The sequence below is a fragment of the Coturnix japonica genome, chromosome 8 (genome assembly GCF_001577835.2).
Source record: "Coturnix japonica isolate 7356 chromosome 8, Coturnix japonica 2.1, whole genome shotgun sequence".
NCBI lineage: Eukaryota > Metazoa > Chordata > Aves > Galliformes > Phasianidae > Coturnix > Coturnix japonica.
In genome coordinates, this window is record NC_029523.1 from 23,128,354 (window position 1) to 23,155,064 (window position 26,711).

General features: G+C 41.4%; 1 protein-coding gene across 17 annotated transcripts in view; it reads right to left on the bottom strand.

Annotated features, from left to right (window-relative positions):
• The window catches only part of DAB1 (DAB adaptor protein 1), a 342,053-nt gene that overhangs the window by 5,853 nt on the left and 309,489 nt on the right, over positions 1 to 26,711 (bottom strand). For 11 of the 17 annotated variants that reach the window (XM_015870667.2, XM_015870663.2, XM_032446395.1 and 8 more), the window contains 11 exons: positions 24,789 to 24,920; positions 23,914 to 24,033; positions 23,354 to 23,392; positions 21,995 to 22,060; positions 18,656 to 18,715; positions 12,541 to 12,597; positions 9,991 to 10,053; positions 8,775 to 8,883; positions 7,006 to 7,554; positions 6,066 to 6,193; positions 5,179 to 5,277 (listed from right to left, as the gene is read on the bottom strand). In XM_015870667.2, the coding sequence (XP_015726153.1) occupies positions 5,194 to 5,277; positions 6,066 to 6,193; positions 7,006 to 7,554; positions 8,775 to 8,883; positions 9,991 to 10,053; positions 12,541 to 12,597; positions 18,656 to 18,715; positions 21,995 to 22,060; positions 23,354 to 23,392; positions 23,914 to 24,033; positions 24,789 to 24,920 (1,407 nt within the window). In that variant the 3' untranslated portion in view covers positions 5,179 to 5,193. The remainder of the gene's footprint in view (positions 1 to 5,178; positions 5,278 to 6,065; positions 6,194 to 7,005; positions 7,555 to 8,774; positions 8,884 to 9,990; positions 10,054 to 12,540; positions 12,598 to 18,655; positions 18,716 to 21,994; positions 22,061 to 23,353; positions 23,393 to 23,913; positions 24,034 to 24,788; positions 24,921 to 26,711) is intronic. The other 6 variants (XM_015870669.2, XM_015870670.2, XM_015870672.2 and 3 more) reach the window with 6 other exon arrangements.

The following is a 26,711-nucleotide window of genomic DNA, read 5'->3' on the forward strand; positions in this document are numbered from 1 at the left end:
CATCTGGTTTTGCTGTTAAATTACACTTGAAGGGCTCCATCAACTTTGGGTTATGCAGTTTCTGGTAGATGTTTAAAAAGCAAATGCTTTCCTATGTGTTTGGAGGCTGCTATCAGAGCAGCATTAACCTGCACCCCCACATACTGACATGGCTCCTGTGCTGAAGTGTAGCCTTTAAATTAGGACATACCGAAGAATGAGGATATGAACTCACAAATCAGATATCTGACTGAAGCGCCAGGTTGGACAGGGGAAGTCCAAGGGTACATTGCCTCAAGCTAAAACACCCAAATATACAGGTAACTCAAAGTATGTTCTCCCATGCTGAATTAAAAGCTCTCTGGAATCTGACTGCAGAAACTGTCAAAGAAATTTCTCCTTTCGTATGACAGATTTACATATCCCAGAGACACATCATGCTTAAAATCTGTTTGTTGTTCCAATTTTAAGGAACATTTTGCACAACAAACAACACCGTAGTAAGCAGTAGGAATTCATGGTAGCCTACACTGTATAATGAGGTTCCTAATGGTCTTGAATAATATTACGTACTCACTACAAATGAAGTTGCATCCAATCTAAAGGTATTAACATCTGGCCCTCAGCAGACATGGGAGAAATCTCTGACACGTCCAGTATCTACTTGGGTCCGTGTCAGTGAGCTGGCTCACAAAATGTAACACAGGACTCTGTTAGGAAGCAGTTCTTTTTACACGGGTAGTCCTTTCATCATTGCAAGGCACCCTGCTATGTGCAAAGCTCCAGGCAACTTGTACTGAATTGTAGAGGTGAGGCCTGCAGAGATTTCTTTGCCCTTTGCAATAGATTCTCAGCACTGGTTTTACTCCTGGCTGACTGATCAGAAAGGGCAGGCTCAAATGATTTGAGTTTCATGAAATAAGAGTGCTGGAGCACCAGCCGAAATGAGAATCTTGTGCTGGGGATGCAAGTGAAGGGAAGCAGGAGTGCAATGCATCTTCTCAATTGCATGCTGATTTAATAAAGTAGGACACAGTACACTCGGCAAGCAATATTCAAATATCTTTGGCGGTAACACCAGTCATTTCTACTCACCCAATTACAGCCTGTGGCTCAATTTTGCCTATTTTTAGTATAATTAGCCTCTATAAGCTGCAGAAGTATAGCAACCTGCCAGTTAGGGATTGTGGCTGGAATGTGTCTGTGTTCTTACTACAAGCCTGCCCAGGAATATCTCCTAGTCCCAAGTATCTAGTAGTTTAAAACTCAGTAATCTTCTCATCAAGAAGGATGCTACACATTCACAAACTGGTAATAAAACCAAAAACCAACAGCTGAGAACTACTGACAAGAGATGAACTCTGCAGTGCTTCCTAAACTGTGATCCATTCCAAGTGCACAACCTATTAACGTCTCCCTGAGGTTCCTAATTCTGCTTGCTGCTGTGTTTTCTTGCAGAATAACAGCTCCGGAGCCCACGGCAAGAATAGGTCACTTAAAGTCATCACAAATTTTACTCTTGACTCTGTTCAGCTCCTACTGAGACAGATGAATGATGGCAACAGATCCTACAAATACATGTCTGAGCACACCCAGATTCTAAGTGCAACTGAAAGGGGCCAGAAAGTAGTAGCAGGTTTCAGAAGCAGCTCTGTACGACCTCCCAAGGTTGTCTGAATTCTTAGATTAAGCCAATACTTTGTCCTTAAGTTGCTATTGCTGCCAACTGTGTAGTCACAGCCTAGATAAAGACTTAGAGCAGTCCGTTCTGGAGCTGACTGAAATGACTAGGAACACTCATCACAAAGAATGGCACATGGTCCGAGATGGGAGATGGCAGCGGGCCACCCAAGTCCCACCAAAAGCTGATAGACAAATATTCAAATGCGCTGTTGCTCTCCTGACAGTGCTGATAGCATCATGAAGGGTGTGACATACTTTGAGGGCTTACAACTGTCTGCACACATTTCAAAGAACAACCAAACAAGCTTTTGAGGAAGATACGTTCTAGCCGCAAATGTTTTGAAGGTTTCCTGAGAATCCCTCATGAATGACTGCCAGAGCAAGTGTTGGACTGGGAAGCATATCAATAGAGCTGTATTTATTCCAGCACTTGGAGTTACTTTTATTGGGTTAATTTCAGTACCGAATATCCCTTTATTCCCCTTTAGAACTTTCACTCTGTTGCTAATTTGCCTACAGGAATCAGTTTGTATGGTCCATAAGGAGTGAGGCAGCGTTTCTGACAACCGATCCCAGTATTCAGGCATACTGACTCTTTCCACTGTCTCTTTTAACCACGGTTATCCACTACACAGCCTAAAGACAGCAGCAGGGATTAAGTGTAAGTCAGCTGAAGATGGCAGTCTTACTATTTACTGTTCTCTCTCTTCATCCTCTACACTATTCCTGAACAAAGGGAAGACAACTAGATACAAATCTTGCTATGAACAGTTCTGCAAATAGTTTATGTACTGAAAATCAGGCCTGGCTGCTCCTTATCTCCAAACATAAAGGGACAAATATGTAACTGATCCATAAAATGTCACATTTACCTACAAAGAACCCATGGCCATTTGTAGCAGAGCAGCCTGCATGAATGCCTCCTGGTAGGATCAGGATTTGGAGAGTGTTAAGATCACAACGGGAAGAGGCGAAATACAGAGAAATGAAGATAGTTATTGGAAGATGCTGAACTCATCTAAATGAGAACATGGGGCATCAGAAGGAGCCAGGAAACCAAATTGCTACGGTATACTGAAAATACTAGGCATGTGAGTACTCTGAATCTTCTACACGAAGATGAAGTAAGCTAAGATATTGCATCAGCACAGCTGATTTCAGGATGCCAGGAAGTGTATTTGAAATTTCTGAACACAGTGCTATGTCTTGCTGCTGAGAGTCCATTCATTGGAGCTGTATGCTGTGCTGTTCTTGGTGTGAAGAACCATGTTCTGACAGAGGGAAGGAAGATCCATCCAGCACACAGAAGTGGCTTTCAAGCAGACTGTGATTCTTTCACATGTTTCTCTCCATTACGTTCCTCCCCAAATGAGGGGCTCGGTACACAACACAGTAATAAATCCTGTGATGATATTTCTCCACAGAGATTAGATTTTCCATCACTAAGATGACAGCAGGCTTCAGAACTATATGGGTTGGTTTTAGCCAGTGGATTTCCAACAGCCTGCTGCTGGATAGCACAGTACTGAGGTACAATGATACCAGAATAACTTCACTGGAGAGATGCTGTCTTCTTCATCTTCCTGTTCCTGCCTACAGCTTTTAGGTGTTACTGTAATATGATAATTAGTAACATTATCTAACAATCCCTGGAATGTATTTTGGATAATTATATCCAATTCATGCCAGATTGTACGAGGATTAACAGCAACTATGGAAAAAATACGGAGTGACTGATAACACACCGTCCTTTTAGTTGCCAGGTAAAAGAAAGTATTTCAGTAAGTGTAATACACATACAGAACAAAAAGGGGTCCCTCATTTGACTGCCTTACACAGCACTCTGCAGCAACAGCCTTCAGCCACCACTTCCAGCTACTTCCAAAACTGCTGATAGGTAAATGTGTGTGGTTAGCTCACAAATGATGCTAATTATCTTAGCGGCAGAAAATTAGAAAGAGATTTTATCATGATTCTCCTTGTGATGAATTCCAGAATTACCCTGATGATGATGAACCATAATAAACAAACGCACGTAGGGCTGCAGAGTGTGGGATTCAGCTTAAAGTCAAATCCTCTTTCTTCATCTAAGAAAGAAGTCCTGAAATGGGCTGAAACTGGGACAGCTGGCTGTGCCAGTGCTGGTGGAGTCAGACAAAGGCAAATGGTGCCATGTGCCACCATCAATCTGCACAAGCAGCTCTTGTTGGTGTACAATAACCAATGGATGTTCTTGCTAAGCAGCCAGCACAGCCTGACTCTATCCTTACGCTGTCATTTTTAGACTCATGGGGGCACAAGGCTTAACACTGCTTTTGCTTCAGCCCCCAAGAGCCAAGCATTGTGTTGGTGAAGCAGAAGAAGGGGGAGATGCCTCCTCTCAGCACTACATATTATTAAGAGATAATCTTATTACTCCGAAGTGGATCAAAGCTAAGTTACTGTAAGACATTTTTTCTTAACCACATTTCAGTGTACAAAGTGACTCCTAATGAAACTATTAAGTTTGAGTTGAAACCGATTATGCAGGCTCAGGGCAGATAAGTCAATGGTAAACAACAGTGTGATTTCTGTAGGAAAATAAAACGGGTTCTACCACTGTTATGGATTTGTTCCAGGAGCTCTGTGCAGAAGCAGTATCAGGTCACGTATTTGGGTAATACAAAACACGAATGGCAGGCAGGGAGAAGATAATGAAACATATCCTTCAAATAGTAACACTGGAGAGTATTTGGATGGAATAACAATGCTCAGCACTCATAACACTTCACAGTTTTACTGCCTCGTTGGTAGAACATGTATACTGTATTGAAACAAATCACAGAACATCCACTAGCAGCCACATTTTCCAATGTGTTCTGTAACACAAAAGATGAAAAGATCATCTTTCCCCTCTGTCTAGGTTTCTGAAAATATTGGTCGGCCAATGCTAATATCAAATATCAGGGATGGTAACTTTCAGATGTCTTTAATTTGCAGTTGGAGGACAAAAGACACAAACCCATTTCAATTCATTTTACATGCAGATAATACATGTGCTGCTTCTACTGATTATCACATCAAGTTTGAGTGGAGGTATTCCTGTATCATTATATGATTTTACTTAATGTTTGTTATGTCTATGGGCGAGATATCTTATCCCATTTGATACGTTATGACTGACTAATGGCCAGAATGGGCTCGATAAATCAATTGTTCTGCATAATACATTGTTGGTAGTGGCTTGGATTCCCTATTTCCCCTTTGAATTCGAACACAAAGTAAAATAAGTCCACATTTCTTTAAAGCATGCAGGCAGCTGAAACACACATATTCGCATAAGTTGCAGCACACAGTGAATGGCAAAAGCCATGCAAACCACCAAGCATGAGGAACACACTGTGGATAATGGAGAGGAAAAAAAGGAAGAGATGAAAAGGAAAAAGCAAACCATGCATCCATGAAAGCAATGGTAGGCACTGGTGAAGGAATAAGTGAGCACCTCAAGGTGTAGAGAAAAAAAGGACAGATACCTACCCCAACCTGCGCTATCTAGCTACCGACCTGTGGACTTATAGTATCACCAGTTGGCTCACCAAATGGATCACTGTTGGATGAGGCCTGAGACTCATCAGGCTAGAATACAAGAACATAACACCTTTTTTTCTCAACAATAGAAAGTGAAAAGTCAACACGAGGTTATTTTCATGCTGTGGGCATAACAAGTACATCCTATCTCATGAAAACCAGAAGGTGAGACCTCACCATTGATACATTCACAAAAGCCATAATGCTTTTCTACAGCTGATGCAGGCAGGAAAGGACCATACGTGTCATTTTTGTACCTTTGGGTCCTTTTTTGTACAGACTCCTTCTTGCCTTTGGCTCACTTAGGCTCTTATCTGCCTAAGATACTTTGTGATTCAAAGTCACTTCATTTTGATAACACTCCTTGCTTTGGTCCACTAAGGCAAAGAAATACCAAGGGCCAGAACATTGAGGAATGCAACGAGGGAAGCAGTTGGGATGCCAGAATGTGGAAGACAACATCAACCATCATTTTTTAGCACACAACCTCTCGCATTTCTTTCTGCATCCTCAGCACTTGTGTCATTTTACCTTGGACTTCCTTACCATCAGTAAGTGAACGCTGGTACTGGATAAAGTTAACATGCATGCATAACTTCATATATGAACTCTGAGTTTGGTTCCTTGCATGCAGTATTAGGACACATCAACAGAAATGCTGTGCTGATGTTCCCAGCTATCAAAATCAAACCTGCAAATGCAGATCCCCTTAATTACCACCCAGTCCTACTAGAAGCCTGTGATCTCTGATGCTACTGAACAGCGTTTAAGTATCTTCTCCCTCTTTTCTAGCTAAAAAGTGCAAATTGGTATTTAGAAGCCTTATTGCTACTCACAGCCTCCTGCTCCTCACTTTTGCTTGGGCTTTCAAACCCCTCTTCAAAGAGGTCATCTGCAGCAGGATCACTGGTATGAGATGCTGATGATTTCGATGGAGAACTCTGTCTGGGTGCAGGGGTTGGAGCTGAACAAAGATTAAGGTGACAGCAACAGAATATATATCTCTTCATTTGTTCAGAGTGACACAGCAGCACAAAATTTGTTCATGCTCTAGAGCCCTCAACTCATATTCCCCAAAAACCACTTTCAGCAAAGAGCTGTAAGATGTAAATTTAAACAGAAAAGTCATTATCGATTCTGTAGGTCTGATTTCATTCAGTGGCTTCCAAATTAAGTTTGGCTGCATCTGGCTCATGTCTTTAGGAACCAAGGAGACACCGCTACATCACATTAGGAATGCGTAAGTTGCCTGCCCTGTGGCAGATAAGCAAAACATAAGGTCTCTGACTGGCTGCTGGTAAATGCCTCCTGAATTCCTTTTCAGCAATCTGCAAAATCCCCCATCTCCATGCTATGGCCATGCTAAGCCCATTTTACAGCTGCTCAATGCATTTCCCCACATGTCCAACACATCAAGCAATTAGAATAAATACCCATCTCCTACTTTGTGCAAAGTATGCCTTGAATGGGACATAGAAAAATCATTTGTAAGGTTGAATGTTACCAGCATTTTCCAACCAGCTGGCACGTCCCTAGCACAGAGCATATATTACTGTCTTATTAGCAATTAAATTTCAGGCTGCAGCTACTGGGGCCGTTGATTTGAATGGTCTCTGTAACACTCTTCTTTATGGCCGGAACACATTTAATAAGCCAGACCATGCATGAAGGCTCTCAATCCACATCTGTGTTGCAATTTAGTATATGAAAAGTTAAATGCTTCGAGGAGCAGTCACATTTGAGGAAAGTTATGGCATAAATGATATGAATACTCACGTGAGTTTGTTGATGGCGTCGTGGAAGTCACAGGAGTCAAATTTAACTGAGAGATGTCAAAGTCATCACAATCATCTGCTTCCTGTGCCATCCCAACTTTGTTAAAGTAACTTGAGAAGGCCTCTGAGGTACAACTGAGGGAAGGCTGATCTGGTTTTCTTGATGGCACCGGTGGAGGCTGAGCCATCTGGAAATCTTTAAACATTTCTTTTCCCATTTTCTGTCTGGGCCTGTCTGTCTGCGGACTCGATCTGTTGGAATCGCTTGTGGGTGGAACAGTAGCTATAGGAGCAATGGTACCTTGAAACATGGCTGCTTGTAAAGGCAAAACAGTTTGTGTTGGCATGAAGGCAGTTGGTTGGAACTGACCAGCTACAGACGGCCACGGCTGCTGGGCAGGAGGAAAAATCCCAGGTTGGCCCCACGCTATCGGCTGTCCTCCCTGCATCACCTGAGCAACTGGAGGCTGAGCACCCATGGCCAACTGCTGTTGAACAAGTGGTTGCTGTCCCCAGAAGGAGGGCAAAACAGCTCCCATGGCAACATAACCTTCAAAGAATAAAGAAAGCAGAAAAATAAGAATTCCAATAACGTCAGGTGCATGCAGAAAAGGCCACACAATAAATCAGAAATATGCGCGCTGCATTACTGATCCCAGAGCTTCAGCTTTTCTTTGAGAAGAAAATAGAAATACGTGTTTGAATTCATATTACAAACACTTCTGCACAAAAACATGGGTTCGGTGTATATTAGCCATAATCCTTCTCCTTTGCTGAACAAAATACTATTCTCTTCTTAGAGACTACTTGTATGACTACTTACACACATCTGTGAAGACATCTGCATGGACCTCAGCCCTGTGCCACAACCAGAAACTAAGTAAAGTTTCAATCATTGGCTGATTCTAATTGGACCTTGCGAGGCAATAAAAACCCAACTCTGTGATTCCAAGTTAATGAGTGATGAAAGAAGGAACAGTAACTCTGTGGGTGGCTGTAATACGTTCTCTAGGCATCCTTCTATCCTGTACCCACCATCACCTCATTTAATCAGTAAGGGCTTTCACCTGACGTTATCCCCAGACACTTCACCATCAGCATAACCTTTCTGAGATGTGGTGGCCAATGCTGCCACACAGCCCATCTGATAAGGAGTCACTTAGGAAGTCACTGTTGAATGATTCAAGGCATTCCTACTTCTTCCTAAGTGGAGCTGAGTGCTGTTCTTGCAGTGCTCTGAGTATCCCAGGGAGAGATCAGCAGTCAAAACCCAATTCCTTGCATGTCTGTGCCAAATATTACATGGTTTTTGAATTTTTAGCACTTAGAGGAACACAGAAAAGTCTATGGGAAAACACCAGGGTTTACCTAAGTGGAGTACTTTTGAAATGTAATCAAATCCTTCATGTCTCATTCTCTGTTTACCAAAGACAGCACAAGATCTTCATTGCAATTGCAATGACCAGGGCTAAGCCAGCTGCTTTTCTCTCTCTTGCAGCTGTTCTTAGAAGGTATGTTATATAGATGGCTACACTGTGGTTGAATTTCCAGTGACAGTTTTGGGTTTTGCTTTTAATAATGTTGGTAAACTCATTATCATGTATTATTGGCTTGTTAAAGCCTCGTTTTGCCTTGCTCTGCAGCACTGTCCTCAAAATCCTTCCCACTTCCACTGGACAAAATCAATGCTCTGAGGACTGAAATGCAAACCAGAGCTGAGAACTGATGACCAAATTTGAGCCAAACCCATATATCTGGTAGATTTCTTACCTGAGGGTACGGCAGCAGTGCTGAAAGGTACAGAACCAAACATGTCTGTACTAGCAGGAAGTGACTGGGATGAAGATGGGATAAAGGCATCACCTGGAGTAGCAGGAGTCTGCAATGGGACAGGAATAAAATGAAACGATACATATCAGCTGCAGCATATATTCACTGTCACTTCTCTGAAGCTCACAGTTTTACAGGGAAGAAAGCGAAAGAATGGAAAGATGCAGAAGGAGAAAAGCAGTAGAAATAAAGAGCATTAGAATGTGCTGGAGACAGGAGAAAAAGAAAATGAGAGAGAATTTGTGCCAGAGGAAAATAAAAATAAGCTTTGTCTGGATTATATCACACATAGATATCAGTATATAGTCTTGTGATTCTAGCCATTAGGGGACAGCCTGTATAAGCTACTGACTTAGGTATTAATGCAGAAAAACAGTAAAGGTAAATGAAATATCTGCAAGATATAACAATGCTTCCAATCAACCAACAGGTCCAGAGCCAGAGGTCCACATTAAAGGAGAAACATAACCTAATTGCTCAAGCCAAGGGCAAGGGGACAGGACTTAGAGTATCTAATCCCAAACATCCTCCAGAATACACTGGAGATCTGAGCCTGGTGATTTCAGAGCACCTCCATTTACTCAGTATCTTCATACTCTAGTACAGCTTAACATAAGGTTCAAAAATGCAATAGGAAAATAATGGCTGTGTTTTCATCCTGTGATGCAAAAAAGCCTGTTGAGAATGCTTCCATTCCTCTCAAAACACATTCAGCTTTCCCTCTCTTTACTCTTTTGTCTACCTTTAACAGCAGTTCTGGGCTACGTGCTTGGTGGATCCTAGGAGTTGTGATATATCAGCTATAACTGGATCTTGCTGCAACACAGGAGAGAGGCACGGAGCTCAAGACAGAGAGCAGTGAAGCATGCAGCTCTGATAAACACCATGGAAGGAGATCCGCAGTTCAGATTATATCTTATGTGACACCTAGCCCTATATCAGATAAATAAAAATTGAAGATATTTTTGCACTTCTTCAAGAACCCGTGATTCCACGTTCAATTTGCTTCACTTTTATTTTCTTGGAACATAAAAACTACTTTGAAATCCTCCCTACTGCAATGGCCAATGACCTGAATTGTAAACATGCTCCATAAACGTGTTGGAAAAGGATGTAGAAAAAGATCTCATGCAGTTTCCCCTACCAGAATACTTACTGGGGGAGAGGTTACATCGGGAGGAGTGGACATGTCCCCAAAAAGCTCTAGTTGGGTAACAGCCTGTAAAGATAAAAAAAAATAACATTTCCATTTATCTTTTGAGGAAAAGAAAGAGCAAGCTAATTCACAACAACTCGTAAAGTTCACTAGTAACAGCCATCAATACAAAACAAAAAGAGCCATGTAGGCTTCAAAATGTCCAGTTCCATATAGAAGAAACACACGGACTCGAGCTGTGGGACTTTTATATTGCCCATGGACCTAACTAGATGGCAGCTGATGCTAAAAAATGGTACTGTGGGGAATTCTCCTCCCTAAAAAACGAATGAAGCATGAAAAAACTACTCTGAATGGGACTGGATGCATTATTGCTCTGCCCTTAACATCACTGAAAACCAAGCACAATTTACCACCAGCTCTGTTCCCTGGATCCTTTTCTAAATCCCCAAATCAAGGTCTTAAAACACAGCAGCAGGCTGTGGAAGTGACAGAAGGATACAGAAGGGAAGGACTTTGAGAGCACTGCCTGATTTCCCCTTGCCCGTGGGACAGGTGTGACCTGGATAAGTGGACTTGAAGGAGGATGCACAACTGGGTTATTATAAGTTTGTAACTCTACATAGAACTCATGTTGGAAGTGTTTTCTTAAGGGCATCCTTCAGATTGATCTCAAAATAGGTCACCCATACAAGTCTCACATAACTGGACCAGAAGGGAAAAAGCAATTTCATAATAAGGAGCACCTTGACTGGCTGCATAATCAAACCTCTGTCACATGCTCTGGAGTAAAATTGCTCATTTCTACCCAAAACTTCACTCTGTGAAATGACTGGGATGAAAGTCCTCATATTTTAACTGGAAATCAGAGTAAGACATTAATTAAGGTTAATACAGCAGCCTGAAGGACCCCTATAGGGATATAACGCTCAGAAAGGCTCCACTTTCAAAGGGTCAATTTCAGGACAGCCTGATTTCAGCTCTCAACCTCTGGCCATTATTCTAACAAACACTGATGATTTAAGTTAATGAGTGTTTTCAGTACGGGCAGAGCTACAGAATGTGGCCAGTCTTTACAATTAGAAAGAAGCTGCTCATGGCTGAACTATAAGGACAGAAATAACCACAGGGTCCGTGTGTGCTCACGTTGAGATCTGGGTGGAAGGCAGCAGAAGCAGTCACACTTGTAGGGATGTCACCCCCAGCTGGGTGCTTTCCCCCCAGATCAGCTCAGCTGGAGTGCAGGACCACCAAACCTCAGAGCTCCATGGCAGACCTAAATCCATCTACAGTCATTAGTGCGATGTATATATAGGAATGCCATGGTGGGAGCTCAAGTAGTTTCACCACTTTTCTGCTTGTGGGCTTCCCCTCTCCTCTGCACTATACTCAATTGTACCCACACGTACGGGGAGCTGGAATTCTTGGTCTGAATGAGATTTAGTGGCAACAATAACTTGGTTCATCAAATCTCTTCTCTGCTCTCTGCAACCTCCTTTCACATACACTCGATATTAACTTGAGTCTTGACCTGCCAACACTGAGCCCTTACATTAACCACCATGCTAGCTGATCAGTCTTCACAGCTTTACAGCCAAAGGGGAAAAAAACACCCAAAGACCTTTTTCCCCCACACTTTTCCATCATAAGTGCTCTTTTAAGAAATAAGACCATTGTTCAACATATAATAGTTTCAAAGGTTTGTACATTTTTTTGCAATCCAGTCTCTGTTCCCCCTTACAAAAGCAATGCTACAATCAGTTTCAGCTGGAATCTATATAGCAGCTTGGATAACTCCCAACTTTATGTCTAAAAAAATAACTAGGGATGAATTATTTCATGCCATTATTTCATTCTCACATCATGCCATATATATTAAATAGATCTCATTTTGCTTTGGTGATATAACACTAACATAATGCATTTTGTTCCTACGAGCCTATATATCCCAGTAAATATCTGTATGGAAATGGAAGAAGGAATAAGGAAGAAAATCATGTTTTCTTCAGGGCACACCAATTCTAGAGTATATGGCCAAAATCCTGCTTGAATACTGCAAAAAACCAAACAACCCAGAGTGTGGGCACACACGCTAGTTACAATGCCCACAGATTAGAATGACGACAAGGGCAGCCCTCTTCTGAAGTCACTCCAAGCCTTGTGTAGGCGCTGCTGATTCAGAGGCCAGGAGACACCATATCTCAAAAGAGGCCACTTTCTCCCCATCTCCCCAGACAACCTGCTCAGCATCACCCCCAAATCTGCTTTTTTTTCCCTCCCTGCATCACTGCTGAGCTTTTTGCAGAGCCATCCCCACAATCACAGTGTTACCCATCTGTAGATGGTGGGATTCTGGCCACCACCTTTTACTTTTGTGAATTCAGTCTCACTACACACAACCAAATGCACCTGTTAAGACTTTTTTATATTATCCCCATGTGCTATATTAGCTAAGTTCCAGCAAAGTTAATCCCAAGCTAAACATTTTCAGATGGCACTATTCCTATGGTTGATTATCTCCTTAAAACATTTTTAGTGTTACAACCTTACCTGAGTGACTGAACCAAGATTTTCATCAATGTCCAGCAATAAGTTTCCATTCTCCAGCTGTAAAGCATGATTTATGAAATGAAATGAATGATTTATGAAAATGACATGAATTTCTGAGCATGAAAATGAAAACCTCCATAATTATTGACTCCGCTATATTGAAATGAAAACCCTTCCCATCTTGCAGTGAGTACAGACAGGATATCACACAGACAAAACGAGTTTAAATGCTGCAAGGTGGGGAGAAAAAACACAACTTATCCATGCTAAATCTTCTGATGGATACAACAACGCCAACGCTTGCATCCCAACTCTTTACTTTTTCAGATGTTTCTTAATAGCATACAGAGCAAAGTCTGGTTCTGATGACATTAATGGAATTTCTCAATGGTTTGGGGAAAGGAAGGGCTTAAGATGCTCAGAGGAAAAAAAAAATACAGTTGTGAATCAAAACTCTAACAGCAAATTTGAGGAAGAACAGCCTTTCAATCCCTGAAAATCAAACATGCAACTGAGAAGTTTCATGGGAATCACCGTCCTGTAAACCCATCTCATAATAAGCCCCCATAGCCTCAGAAATGGCTCAGAATGTCTCCCCCAGCACCTCATTTCAGCCCTTGTTGGCTTTGTGAATGCAGCAGGGAGGCAGCACGTGTGCAGGATGGGACTGCTGGAAATTCCCACTTGTGCTGCAGTGGGACCCTGCACAATGCTGGTATCCCATTACCAGGTGGGGCTGCATGTCGCATCTGCAGGGGTGGGATGTGGGGGGCTTTGGGGCCCTTTCAACCCAAATCTGTGATGATATTAAACAACCATGAACCTGGTAAGACACTCCAGCCCCCAGTCTTGCCTTCTGTGAGTTCCCCGTGGACTTTCTCTCCTTCATTACCTAAAAATGTGCCTCCTTAACATAAGCTCAGCCAGCAGAGCAGCGTGGTGCCATCCGCACAGAGTGAGGCGGAGGAGCAAGCATTAATCCTTGTATCTGGGCGACGTGAAACCTGTAATGAAAGCTCCATCTTCCCATACAGGCATGTGAGACATATTGTAAATCTTCTAAACACCAACTATGTAAATCTGGCTCCTTAAAGCAGCAGCAAGCTTTTTAAAGCACTCCAGCCACTAATGAAATTCCTCGTGACACTTTTCACTGCTTGGTAAAGAAAAGCATATAATCCAAGGGCTGGGAAAAACACCACCACCACCACAGGAGTAAAGAAGTGCTCAGAGAGAAGCAAACTGCAGGTTTCATAAACCTGAACCAAAACCCACCCACCTCCATTCTGCAGTGTATCCTGTCTGACTGCCAAGTACTCTGAAAAACAGCTTTTTTTTTTCCCTAAGCAGTATTTGGAGATTAAAAGGGAAATCTAAGAGTGGGAGACATGGGTTTTTTTTTAGCTTCAGTTCTACACCTGGAAGAGCCAGAATAGTCAGCTCCTTTACTTGGCCTGGTTTTGCCATAGGACCACTCCAACACTGACTTACAGCAGGAAAAAAACCTGAGTAATATAGCTAGACTTTTGCAGATGAGATGATAAAAGCAGCCACTTAAAGCGTGGTTCTGAAATCCCAGAGAATGAAGCAAAGAATGGTGCTTAAAATAAATAAATAAATAATAAAAATACCCACAGTAATTATCTCGCACTCTGATACAGATCTCAGCAAGTTAAAAAGTGTATGTAGGATACTAAATATAGTGATTAACCAGCAATTAGCAATTAACCTTTGAGCTGGGTATTAGCTATTCAGATCCTCTCACAGCAGAGGGATTTACACACATTTCCTGCCCTCCTCTTGGCCCGGCAGATAACAGAGTGTTCGCCTGGCCATGCTGCTGCTCTGTGCTTCTGAGCCCTATGTGCATTTCACATGCAAAGTTTAATGATGAGTCAATGGTTAATACTGATGCTGAAGATACATATTGTTTTCATTTTAGTTGAGAATGTAAACATTTTGGCTATATCAAGTATTATTCATTTTCTGATGGTTCAAATCATTGTTCTAGGTCATCAAGGCTTGCACATTTTATACACAAGGAATGCTGATATTACACAAGCTCCATGAGCTGCAAGCTGCTTGCTAATTAACTACAGCTCATTCTAAAAAACACAGCTCTAACAAAGGAGCACAGCAGAACTGTGGCTAAACCAAACACCATTGAAACCACAGCCAGTAGGTTGGGACTCACTAATATCCAACAGGCAACACTGTCATCCCACAAAACTGCTTCCCTCCCTGGAAGCACTCAAGTACAGGCTGGATGGGGCTGGGAGGATCTAGAGGGAGGTGTCCCTGCCTATTGCAGAGGGCTTGGAACTACACGATCCTAAAGGTTCTTTCCAACTCAAACCATTATATGATACTATGATCTTACAAATACAGATAGGGGACGGACCTTGACTGATCCTAACAAACTAATGTATTTTCAAATGTTGCCATAGTTAGCTGTGCCTGATAAAAATCCACGCCCAGTGTTAAGACTTGGGCATGGGATTGGGCTGAATGCAGCTAAGTCAGGCATTCGACCTCAGGAGTCTTTCAGCAAAGGTAAGCAGAAAGGGAAGGTTTTGCAGGCACAGATGGTCAGAGGTTGGGTCTGTGCACTCTCTTTCTTCTCCTGTATGAAAATTGGATCCCAAAAGCAGATGACAGAGGCTGAAGTTAAGAAGTCAACATCATCAGTTTGCAAAGTAAGGCTACTGATGCAAACTTATGGGAAAAGAGCGGTTACAAAACTTTTCTCCACACCAACTGCCACTGAAAAAAAAGCCACTTCTTAGAGGATCAGAATCAACTGGAAAGTTACTCTGAGCTGCTCTATTGCCAGACATTTTGAGATGACATTACTCCAGGGCCAGACCTTCTGTGTGAGCTGCTGGAGATGCCGTGCCCATGGCTTCCAGATGATGCCTTCCAGGCACGCTTCTTTTGACACAGGATCTGAAAAATCTGCAAATGTCAATGTGTTCTGAGCCAGAAATAAAAACACAGCTCTCCCAAACAGCTCCCCATTTGGGCAGGAGGGACAGGCAGTCCTCGTAGCCCCAAGACCTGGGTGGCCTCTGGTCCAGCCAAACTTCACCTGCAACTAGAGGTCATGGTGAGCATCCCTCTGGGTAGGGCTGCTGGTCTTCCCATCCCTTTGCCCTAAGACAGCCAACTACTCCCTGCCTACTCTGCGCTCATTTGGGAGTATTTCCCATGTATATGGTACAGCTAAATGGTTGCCTTAGCCGTAAGGCTTCAGCTACAATGCCTTGGATCTTTATACAGCAGATGAGTTGTTTGAAAGCCTTCATAAAATGGTAAGCAGAGAGTTTAGACATTCTGATGAGAAGGTTTTATTGTGATGTGACTGACAGTCTCAGTGAAGGGTATTTACAGTCTGACTCTGATTACTAAAAACACCATGACAGGTAGAACTTGATGTGTATGTATAAAGGGGAGACGATGGGAAATTACAACAAAAAGAGCTCATTAAACATTTCACTTTTTTAGAACAGTTAATTTCCCTTACAGAACTACAATTTCTAAGCAGAGCAGGTACCACTTAATACAAGCTCTTTAGGGTAAGCTTGCTTTCTTTGTCTGCTTGATGTCTACCCCCATTGAATTGAGAATATGAGAATTTGTCTAAGGAAGGAGCAAAGTGGAAATGAGAATGAGTACAAGAAGAGGGAGTCAACACAGAGGAAGGGAGATATAGGGAGGAAACTGGGTTCTGGGAGAAGGGTGTGTTTGAAACTGAGCTCTATTCTAACTTTTACATTCAACATTGTGGTAGAAGTCATCCCATTTAAGCGTAGCTAACTGAAAGTCAGTTCCTTATCCTTCCTTCGATCCTTTAAAGCTCCTCCACAGCCACAAAGGAATGAGAGCTGGACGTATCTGGATATATATAACCTCCACTTGAGAGGGACACCTCACAAGACAGGACATTCCTGGAGGTGCCTATATCTCTTCACAGAGAGCCAAAGGTGGAGGGCACCAAGATGACCAGCTCCATGCCCCCACCTTGATGCACTTACGCTAGATATAATTTGCCTGCGAACACATCAGAGGAAAACAACCCCAAGATGGAAAATCGATCTCTATCTAGGGAATGTGGGTAATTCAGCCTGAACTCGAGCAAAACTTGCTGCATTTTTATTAAGTGTTGTATTTATTGTCAGGAGAGAGAATTCATGGTGCCTGAAACCTATTAGGAGCTACTAAAAGTTTCTCTCTTCTCACATCCATTATCAAATTAATGAAAGCAAGACCTCCTAATAAAGGAAGTGTCCTTATAAGTTTAAACCAGGTAGATGAGTTGGATTATTTGCCCTCAGATTGAATTTTAGAGGTTTATATAATAAGGACAGCTATAAATTGGAGGAAAAAAAATTATGGCAAGTGTCTCAATGACAGAGAGTTTCACACACGGAAGGGTGAGCAATAAATCAGATGGGCAGTGGAATATTAAACTGCTAATTTTAAGAGCCATCACTGCTTTTCTTTTCTTTCCTCTTTTTTTTTTAAGTACATATTACTATAAAAAAGGGGAGATAAAATCTCTGCTATTTCTTCCTCCCTCTCCCCCTTTTTCTTATGGCCCTTATAAATTAAAGTAGGTAACTTGTCTGGAGGAAAAGGCCTAACAGGCTTAAATACAACCATGAAATAACAAAAAAATTAAGTCTGCAACATGCTCCAAAGAGATGACACGTTTAATACGTCTGATGATTACAGAGTCGGTTCCATATGCCTTATATCTCACAGCTATGCTCTTTACCAGGACAGTCTAATACCAAAGTGTCTGAAGGCATGATTGCAAGTGTACAGTACGCACAGTTATAATGCAATGACCTAAATTACAGACTATACCCCGAGTAAATCTGAAACATCACTGGAGGAATAATAAAAAAGTCACAGGAAACATACAGAGGAAAACCTCTAACGCTGAGCTATGTGAGAAATGAGTGAAAACTCTACAGCTATTCCTGGTCCACAAACACTTTTAATTAGCTATGCAACATGAGTTATCTTCCTACATTTTCCCAGCCAACAAGATGATGGCTCCCTCCTCCTGGTGGATTATCATGAAATATTTATGGCAAGCTTTGTTTGTTTCTGCAAACCTCAGAAGTGTCACAATTCAGACCCCCATCCAGCCCCTCCCCAGCATTTATCTTTTTTATTTGGCATCTCAGTCTCTGTGCTCAGCCCAAGCTGTGCAGTTTACCATATCCTTGCGTGAAATGAGCCCTTCTCTTTCCCTCTCCTAAACACAGGCATTTCTGCCATGCTTACAGCAGACTGAAATCCTGACCTTTCCCTCCATTTCTCGCACAGAAATACGTATTTTCTGTGTAACCAACACAATCTACATTCTATCAAGATATTGTTTCATTACACAAATGTATACGAAACAACACAACCCACCCTTCAGCAAATGTATGTTTTCTTTCTAAGGCATCTGTCATCCTGCTTCTCTCACCAGCTTGTTACCATTCCTTATACATTCAGGGGATAAATGTTTCACCACTTTTAGATGCTCAGATGCAGAAAGGGAATGGTGCCATTTGGACAGAACAGCGCTTTACCCTCCTTTATGAGCAAAAATCAACTGTCCATGCAAGGCACAGAGCAGAAAGAATTCAGTCTACCGTCTCCGTTGATACTCAACCTGTTACGTACTCCAAGTACTACAGAAATAACACAACCATTTGGGAGCAAATCTCAGGGAGTACATGGGGTGAAAACACAGCCACAACCAGTCGGCACTATGTGACTGCAGCAATGAGAAGGGGTGATAAGCTTCTAGTCGAAGCAGCAGAAAAACCTGCATTAACATGCAGAAGGCTCACTGTCAACTCTTAACTAGACATCACTTTTATAAATGGTGACTTGCATAAGAATCAACCAGAAAAGACAAAAAGGAGGAGATTTAAGTAATGAATGAGATGGATGTAAGTGACATTACCAGCCTGGTTACTTTGAAACAACTCAACAATAGTAGATTGCTGATGAAATTCACATCCTAAGGGATGTGGCACACATCACATACAATAATAAGGGTCACAGAAGCTAAGAAACATACCTTCTGCATATAAATAGTGAAGATACTTACACTTACAGGTTGACTTTTTGGCACATCATAAACACCTTCTTTCTTTTGGCTGGTAGGAACCTGCAACAGCAAACAGACACTGTGGTCATTCTTCCAGCAGGTCTGATGACAAGTCAAAGTTTGCAACTGATATTTAAATACAAGACAGTTGCTTAAGGATGGCATCCTTGACATTGAAGCAGCAATGTTGATGAAGATGGCACTGAAGAAATAGAACATCTATCTGAATTTTTAAAAACCTAAAACTCAGTAGTGCTCAGAGATGAGATTTTCATTCTCAGTTTAGTCCAGCTGCATGGAATTCAGGTGCATTTGGATCTCTTTCCTACAAAAGGGGTTGCTTAATCATTTTACTTGGGGGTTAGAAGATGCACGTGGGAGTTATGATCAGGCCAGAATGTCATCTTCCTCTGTAAAAGAGATCCAGAGCAGCAGTGCAATCAGAGAGAGAGATGTTTGGCCTATGGCATTCAATTTCTTCCTTCCAACTCTTTTAATAATCTAAGTCAAGTGAAGCCACAACATGTATCCCTGCAGTGATTGGGTCCCATGGGCTGCTCGAAGCGATGGCTGGTCACAAATCTGCAATTCTGTAAAGAATTACAGCCTGTCAGGGTGTGAGGATGCACAGCCAGGGAGTCAACAGCCTCTCTTGTGGATAGGAACGATGATGACACAATTAAATAAACTAAGTGAGTCAACAGTCATAATTTATACCTTGGGCATTTACATCCTGCTTGTGTGAATTCATTTGCTACTGGGCTTAGCACGCCTAAGGACGGCTGTTTTACATATTTATCATTTGCCATTGTATTTCTTCTCCCCCCTAAAAGCACTAAATGCCTATTGTAAATGGCACAATCTAAAGGAACATTAAAAAAAAACAGAAGCTCTAAATAGACACACATGCTCTAAGTAAATCAGTGCTGATTTCCACTGAACAAAGGCATTCAACCTAAGGTTACATTTCAAACATTTATGAAACCTCATAGGTTAACAGCAGAAATGATCCTACAGGTTTGACAGACTGGCTATCCTTTTGTTTTCTAAGACAATAAATACCATGGAGTTCTGATATGAGACAAGGCCTATTTTAGGGAAAGCTGAAGGAACCGTGTATTCACAGAGCTGCAAAATTACTTCTTAGTTTCTATATCTGAAGCTCTCTCTACTGTTCTAGCATCTGCATGCTCACATTTAAGTGTTGAAACTTTAACACGGTGCACATGGAAGAAGCTTTTCGAGAGCAATCAAGAGGCATAAATACGGAACCCTCACAGAAACAGAATGTAATTTATTATCATAGGCACATTTTTAAGACTTCTTTTCTGTTCCTGTCTCAGGAATGACTTGTTTCCCTCAGTATTCTGAAAGTACTGGTCTTTTCCACTGAAGCCATGTATTACACGAGGCACGTGAGACTGGTGAGAAGGAACAATTCAGACTAATAGAAAAAGGGTCACTCTTCACAGACTGGTAGGAGACTGTGCAAAACCATGAATACTCTATTTCATAACTTACTGGAATGTTTAGTCTTCCTCAAAGAGAGGACAAATGCTGTGAGATGAACTATTCATAATCAATAACCAGCACAGAACTTTTATTTTCCCCCTGGAAAGCTTCTCCTGCAATCATTCCCTTCTTCCCCCTCTCATCTCTTCCTGCTTTTTTCTCCTCTTGGCCATATCAGTACAGTGCTAGAAGAACCAATGCTGCTGACAGCTCTGCCTCCAGGACAGTTTGCAAATCAGTCTGATGTAACTCGCATCTTACAGGAACACAAACACCACAACTCACAACCCTGGCCTCAGATTGTCAACTCCTTGCAGCACAGAACTTGCTCCTCTGTACAGAGCAGTGCTCAACGTACACAATACAGAAATACATAGCAACATCCCATCCCCACATCACTATTATAAAACAGACCGGCAAAAGAGATGCCATTAAGAAATCTGATACTACCGAGAGGATAGACAGATGCTCAGTGATCAATTCAAGCTCAGTGATTAATTCCTGATGGTTGCCTTGATGACCTTGAAGGTATTTTCCAACTTCAATTACTCTAACTAATATATTATGTAGACAGACAGTATTAAAAGAGCAAACAGATGTAGCTTTTGGGATAATGTATCAATGAAATGCGATAGACAGAGAGAAAAAAGGAAGTTGTGACCTCCACTACATTAAACAAAAGTAGAGATTATCGCATTAGGTATTTATCTTCCATCTTCAGTTACTCACTGGGTAGGAATCTCTTCTACAATGGGAGAGTAGAACTTTTTGAGTACCAGCTCTTGGTTGAAAAAGCAGAGCAGGACCAGATGACAGATTTTGCCAGGTTGAGGTGAGGAGCCATGAGACAACTGAGGGTTTATATCAAGCAAAAACCAAAACAACAAAGAAGACCTTTCCCAATCTCACTTTTAATAAAAACCTGGATGATTCTACGACATCTACGTAATCATTTTTCTGGTCATCTGAGTGTAAGATGTGGAATCCCAGACTTTTCCTCATTTTTGTTCTTTCCCTGCTCCTGTCTACCTCAAAAAAGCTTCTCCTATTAGCAGCTCAACCTCCAGCACAGCCAGATGAAATGTTTAATCACTTCTTAGATCTCCTTCCCCTCTGTACCAAAAGATTTCCTCAGATCACAGTTTTCTTACAGCATAGATAGATTTCCATCTATCTCCAGATTTGTTCCTCGTATGGCATACAGAATGAATTACGTGATATTTTAATAAACCCTGCACTGATCCCTTGAGGAGAAACTGAACTACAAAAGATCATTTCATATTGCTTTCAATGCAATTCTTTTGTCACTGTGAAGAACACGAGCTTGAGCTCTAACATAACATATACACACTGAAAATATTTTCCCCAGTATGGGGGATATCCATTGATAGATAACTCCTGTGTTTTGCTGAGTTATTGTCCTGGCTTAGCCAAAAATGAAGAAAAGTACCAATAAAATGCCTTTCTAAGAACTGCTTAGATGGTCTCTATGAGATTTCACTATCTGTTTCTTACACCAGCTGTAAAAGGTTTCGAAGAATTAAAAGGAGAAAAGAGGATCTACCAATGATCACTTTATATGGTGTGCTCAACCCTTCACAATTTGGCTAAACTTACAGATAAAAGTTCATAAAACCTGCAGAAGCTGAACAGACAAACAAATAAATACACAGAGACTGGCAGATTAATCATGTAAGGTCGTAAGAATGAAATGTCAGACACTGTTTGTGATGCATGAAAACGAATAAAAGCGAATTATATATGAAATGTGTTTTACTAAATGCTTGCAATTGTTGCAATGAAAACACGGAAGCAGTGATTTTATACCTGATAAATGTTTTCTTCTGTTTCAGGCTCACGGATTGGTTCATGTCCAGCCTCAAACACAATGTACTATTACACCAGCAGCCAGAGAGGAAAAGTCAAAGATGAAACAGAGGGAAAAAGGCAATTTGGAATTCCACATAAAAACACAGGCAGGCATTAAAGAAACAAGTTCAAAGTAAAGGCTGGATGGAACCAGACAACTGGTTTGTTGGAAAGCACAGAGTAAGGTTGTTTCATATTTCATAAACCGGCAGAGAATAGACCTAAATCTCCTCTAATGATCATTAGAGCAGCTTCCTAATTCTTTCTCACTAGGGATACCGCCTGTGGTCTGATATTAATTTTCTGAAGTCATCGTGCATTTTGCCTCCTTTATATAATGGCAATTATTTCCACACGTATTTATTATCTATGAATAAAAAAGCTAAATGCAAACTGGGTGAACAGGCTGGAGCTTGTGCAACATACCACACAGTGAAAGGCAGCCACAGTGCATTTCATCTTCAGGTTCTTGTTTTATTGTGAGGAACCACCATACAAAGTAAAACTCCTGACATTACAAAAGCTGAATTTAATTTAGGGCATCCTAATTCCTCTCATCTTCCTTGAAACACCTTAGACAGTGCTCAATAGTCACTAATGCTTGAATTGGTTTCTTTCAGTGTGCCTCCAACTGGTATTTTTAAGTGGAAGAACACAAAATCTCCACAAAACACAAATCTCAGCACAAAAACACGAGAATGAAATTACATCTTTTTCTTCTTCAGACTCAGCAAGATATTAGACATGAATATATTGACATATTTCTGATCATTATCTTTACTCCCAGGCATTTTGCTTGGATGGAACAGGACTTAAACTACAGATGTATTATTAAATCATAACCCAAAATGCCAACAAGGGAGTACATTATAACATTAATTCCTCCGTGTTTCTTTTTAACAAATATTCGCCCTCTGAATGAAATTCTGGCTGCATCGAAGCCAACAACAAGACATCAATTTATTGCTATAAAAACAAGGTGTCATCTTCCTTATTTTCAAAGTAGCTCCCTTTTCTGTTAGATTGCGTCTTAAAAAAGAATAAAATAAGGAAATAATGACAAATCTCAGTGGGAAACTTCAAATCTCAACTCAGAAAGTATATTTTAAGATATATTCAATCTAATATTTCTATGCAGAAATGCTGTGCTATTACAGCTTAATTCCTGAACGTGCTACTTGCTGTAAAGTGAAGTCTCTCATGAGATCTATCTCAATACATTTCAAAACACTTTGTGAAAGGCTCTGGCTGTGTTTGAAGATAACATCTATCTAAGTCATTTCTGAAACTCCCAGGCCGTGCAGCTTCAGAAATTACCTGGTATACAGGGTCTTCTACATCTTCTTCCAAAATTGTCTACAGCAAAGTAAGAGGACAGGCAGTAAAAGCAAAGAACATAAACAGCAGAGATAAAAGAACTGCATTCAGAAACTAAAGGACAGCAAAGAACTAAGCAAAACGTGCAGGTAAGTATATAATTCTCTTTCTTTATTATGCAGATAAAGTCAAGTTATTCTACAAAGTAACACTATTCTTGTTTCATGAGAGTTTAGCAACCTGCACCTTATTTGATTTGACTCAAATGCACACATTCAGAAGTTTAATGAATCACCCCTACAAGACGCTGTTAAAAACCCAACTTGCAACACAGTGGCCTTCATTAAAGCTTTCCCCTTCAACTAGAAGTAACTCTGTCTTGGAAAGGAGCAGGACATTTCAAGCTGCCAATCACGCTCATCTTACCCCAGGTGACCTCTTTCATCACCTTTTAATCCTACTTCTGAGCTCACAATAGCTGTTAGTGCCTCTTTGGAGCAATTCTGGGGGATACTTCAAACTGCCTTTTCCTTGGCAGTAGTCTAAGCTTATGCATGTACCTGGTATACTGCCTGTTCACACTGCTTGTCCTTTTGTGCCTTTTTTTCCATTTCTTCCCTTTGTTTCAGTTCATAGATGAGCTGAAACAGATCTCGCAAGTCCAGAATCACAGGTTCAGCCTATGGAAACAAGAGGATTGTGAAAGGTTTCTATGGAGGAAAGTAAAATAGTAACCAAATAGTAGGAAAAAAATCACATCAAGAATAATTGTAAATAGTGAAGTATATTCCATTTTTCTTTCTTTTTTCTTTTTTTCTTCCTTTTTTTCCCCCAAGATGATTTCATTAATTTGCCATTTAAGAACATTTAAACAAACCCCAAACACAGAAAGAATACAAGATGGGCCTCCTGAACAGCTTGTTATGAACACAGCCCTTAAACCGAGCTCTTGGAACAGGTCTAGAGGAGGCCACTAAGATGATCAGAGGGCTGGAGCATCTCTCCTATGAAGAAAGGTTGAGGGAACTGGCCTTGCTGTGCTTAGAGAAGGCTACTGGGGGACCTCATTGTGGCCTTCCAGTAGTTGCAGGGAGCGTATAAATAGGAGGGGGAATGGCTGTTTACAACGGTGGGTAGTGGCAGGACAAGGGGGAATGGTTTTAAACTGAGACAGGGGAGGTTTAGGTTAGATATTAGGAGGAAGCTTTTCACACTGGAACAGGTTGCCCAAGGAGGCTGTGGATGCCCCATCCCTGCAGGCATTCAAGGCCAGGCTGGATGTGGCTCTGGGCAGCCTGGTCTGGAGGTTGGTGCACATAGCAGGGGGCTGAAACGAGATGATCACTGTGGTCCTTTTCAACCCAGACCATTTTATGATCCTGTGATATGACTCTATGAACTACGATGAAGAAAATGACAATGATTTGATACTTACTGCCTGGGCTGTTTTTATTGCCACAAATCGATGATTTCCCTCCTTTCCACACACATACCCGAACGCTCGGTGGTCTGTGATATCCTTTGCAATGTACGATATCTCATGAACTGCGTGGTGGTGCTGTAATAGCTATTAAAAAAGAAGAAAACACAGGAAGAAATACCCATCAAAATGTTCCATTAAATCTGTATTATTTCCTTCCACCTGTGCTTCACCTGGATCTCAGTGCACCTATGGAATTAAAAACACCGACATTCCCTGGTGTCAAAATCAATTAACATCTGAACTATTTATGCCTGTTCCCTTTTCAAAGTCTGGCCAAACGTGACTTATTTTTAATAACTTGACAAGAAAAGCATCAACTGAGTACTTTTCTTTCTATCTTCTGTTGAGATATAATTCAATTAACACATATCACTACCTAATTAGAAGGTAAACAGCATTGTAGGTACAGAATCCCTACGGGTAGGAATAGGAAGAGAGAACAGCAGCTTCTTGCAGCTTCCCACAGTGCAGCTCTGAGGACAGGCTACAGGATGAGGGGTGAGAGATCCAATCTCTACAAATCGACAGCAGGGTCTCTTTATCTCTACAGCACTAAGCAGCAGGTGAGGTTTCACTTAAAGCAGTAAAAGAACTCCAAAAAAGCACAGTAAGTCTGGTGGTGATGGATCAATGGCTGGACCAGATGATCTTAGTGCACTTTTCTGCCCTAATGATTTTATAATCCTATAAAGTGCATTTTGGCCAGACAGCAGCACCATACCAGCATCCTTCTCACTCTGATATAATTACCATTTCATTATCAAAATTCATACCCAGAGAGGATGTGTGCATATGGAAGAGAAAAAGCCACGTGTATGCGAGGCAGCCATAGGGAATATGGCACAGAACAGGCACATAAGTTTCAATGGGAAGGCAGCACATAAGAGGAAGCTGACTATATATAATACAGCAGACTGGACATTGGTCACTTTCATTCCTCAGTAAATGACTCCTAACTTCCCAAGATCGAGACTGCTTGTTCTTAGGGAAATGGAAGCGCTGATGCTGACTTTGGGCTGAATGTGGTTAAGCTGAAGGTGTGCTCCAGACTGTCACAACGTGTTAAGTGTTCAAAATTAACGATGGGATCTTCCTTAGATAATACACTGGTATTGATTTATTAGGCTCCTCTGAAAGCACGCTTGCATTCTATCTGTTGCAATGAAATGAAATGTTCCCATCTCTCTATTCTGCATATGACAAGGGAACGTTATCCTCGGCTCCTATTAAATCAAAGTTCTCTGACATTGCTTTATTGATTGCGAGACAGCGATTTGCACTGAAATTAAACTGTGATCAGATTCCTTCCTCATGGAATTAAATTTGAAGACCATTCTACCATGGAAAAAGATCACCCACAATGTAAGACAGCAGATGGAGACACTCCGATTTATTCAGGAGCCCTCATTAACTATTGGAAAATTGTTACGCTTGTAACAGTTATGATACCTCATTTGCTGTACAAATTAAGTAAAGGTGACTGCAACAGCATCCTGCCTCACAGTATGGAGCACGCAGAGCCTTCTATTTGTTTGAGGGACACAGGGTTGGAATACACACATAAAACGTAACGTTGCAAACACATCTGTTGCACAATGAAGGTACAAGCACTCCTTCGAAACTGTGCATTCAGGGCTTGATTCATGGACTGTGTCCTCTTTACATTTTCCAGCACTTTCTTTCAAATGTTATTTTATGAGTGCCTGATTCTTTGCTCATCATTAAGCAGGAATGACACCCACTGCAGATGGTACAGACCCACCACTGTAACACCAGGTCAAGACTGCATCATTCTCCCTCCCCAGCTTCTCTGGCTCTTTTGTCTTTGGGGTTTTACCACGACTTAATCCTGTTTCCAGTGGGTCAGAGCCTATA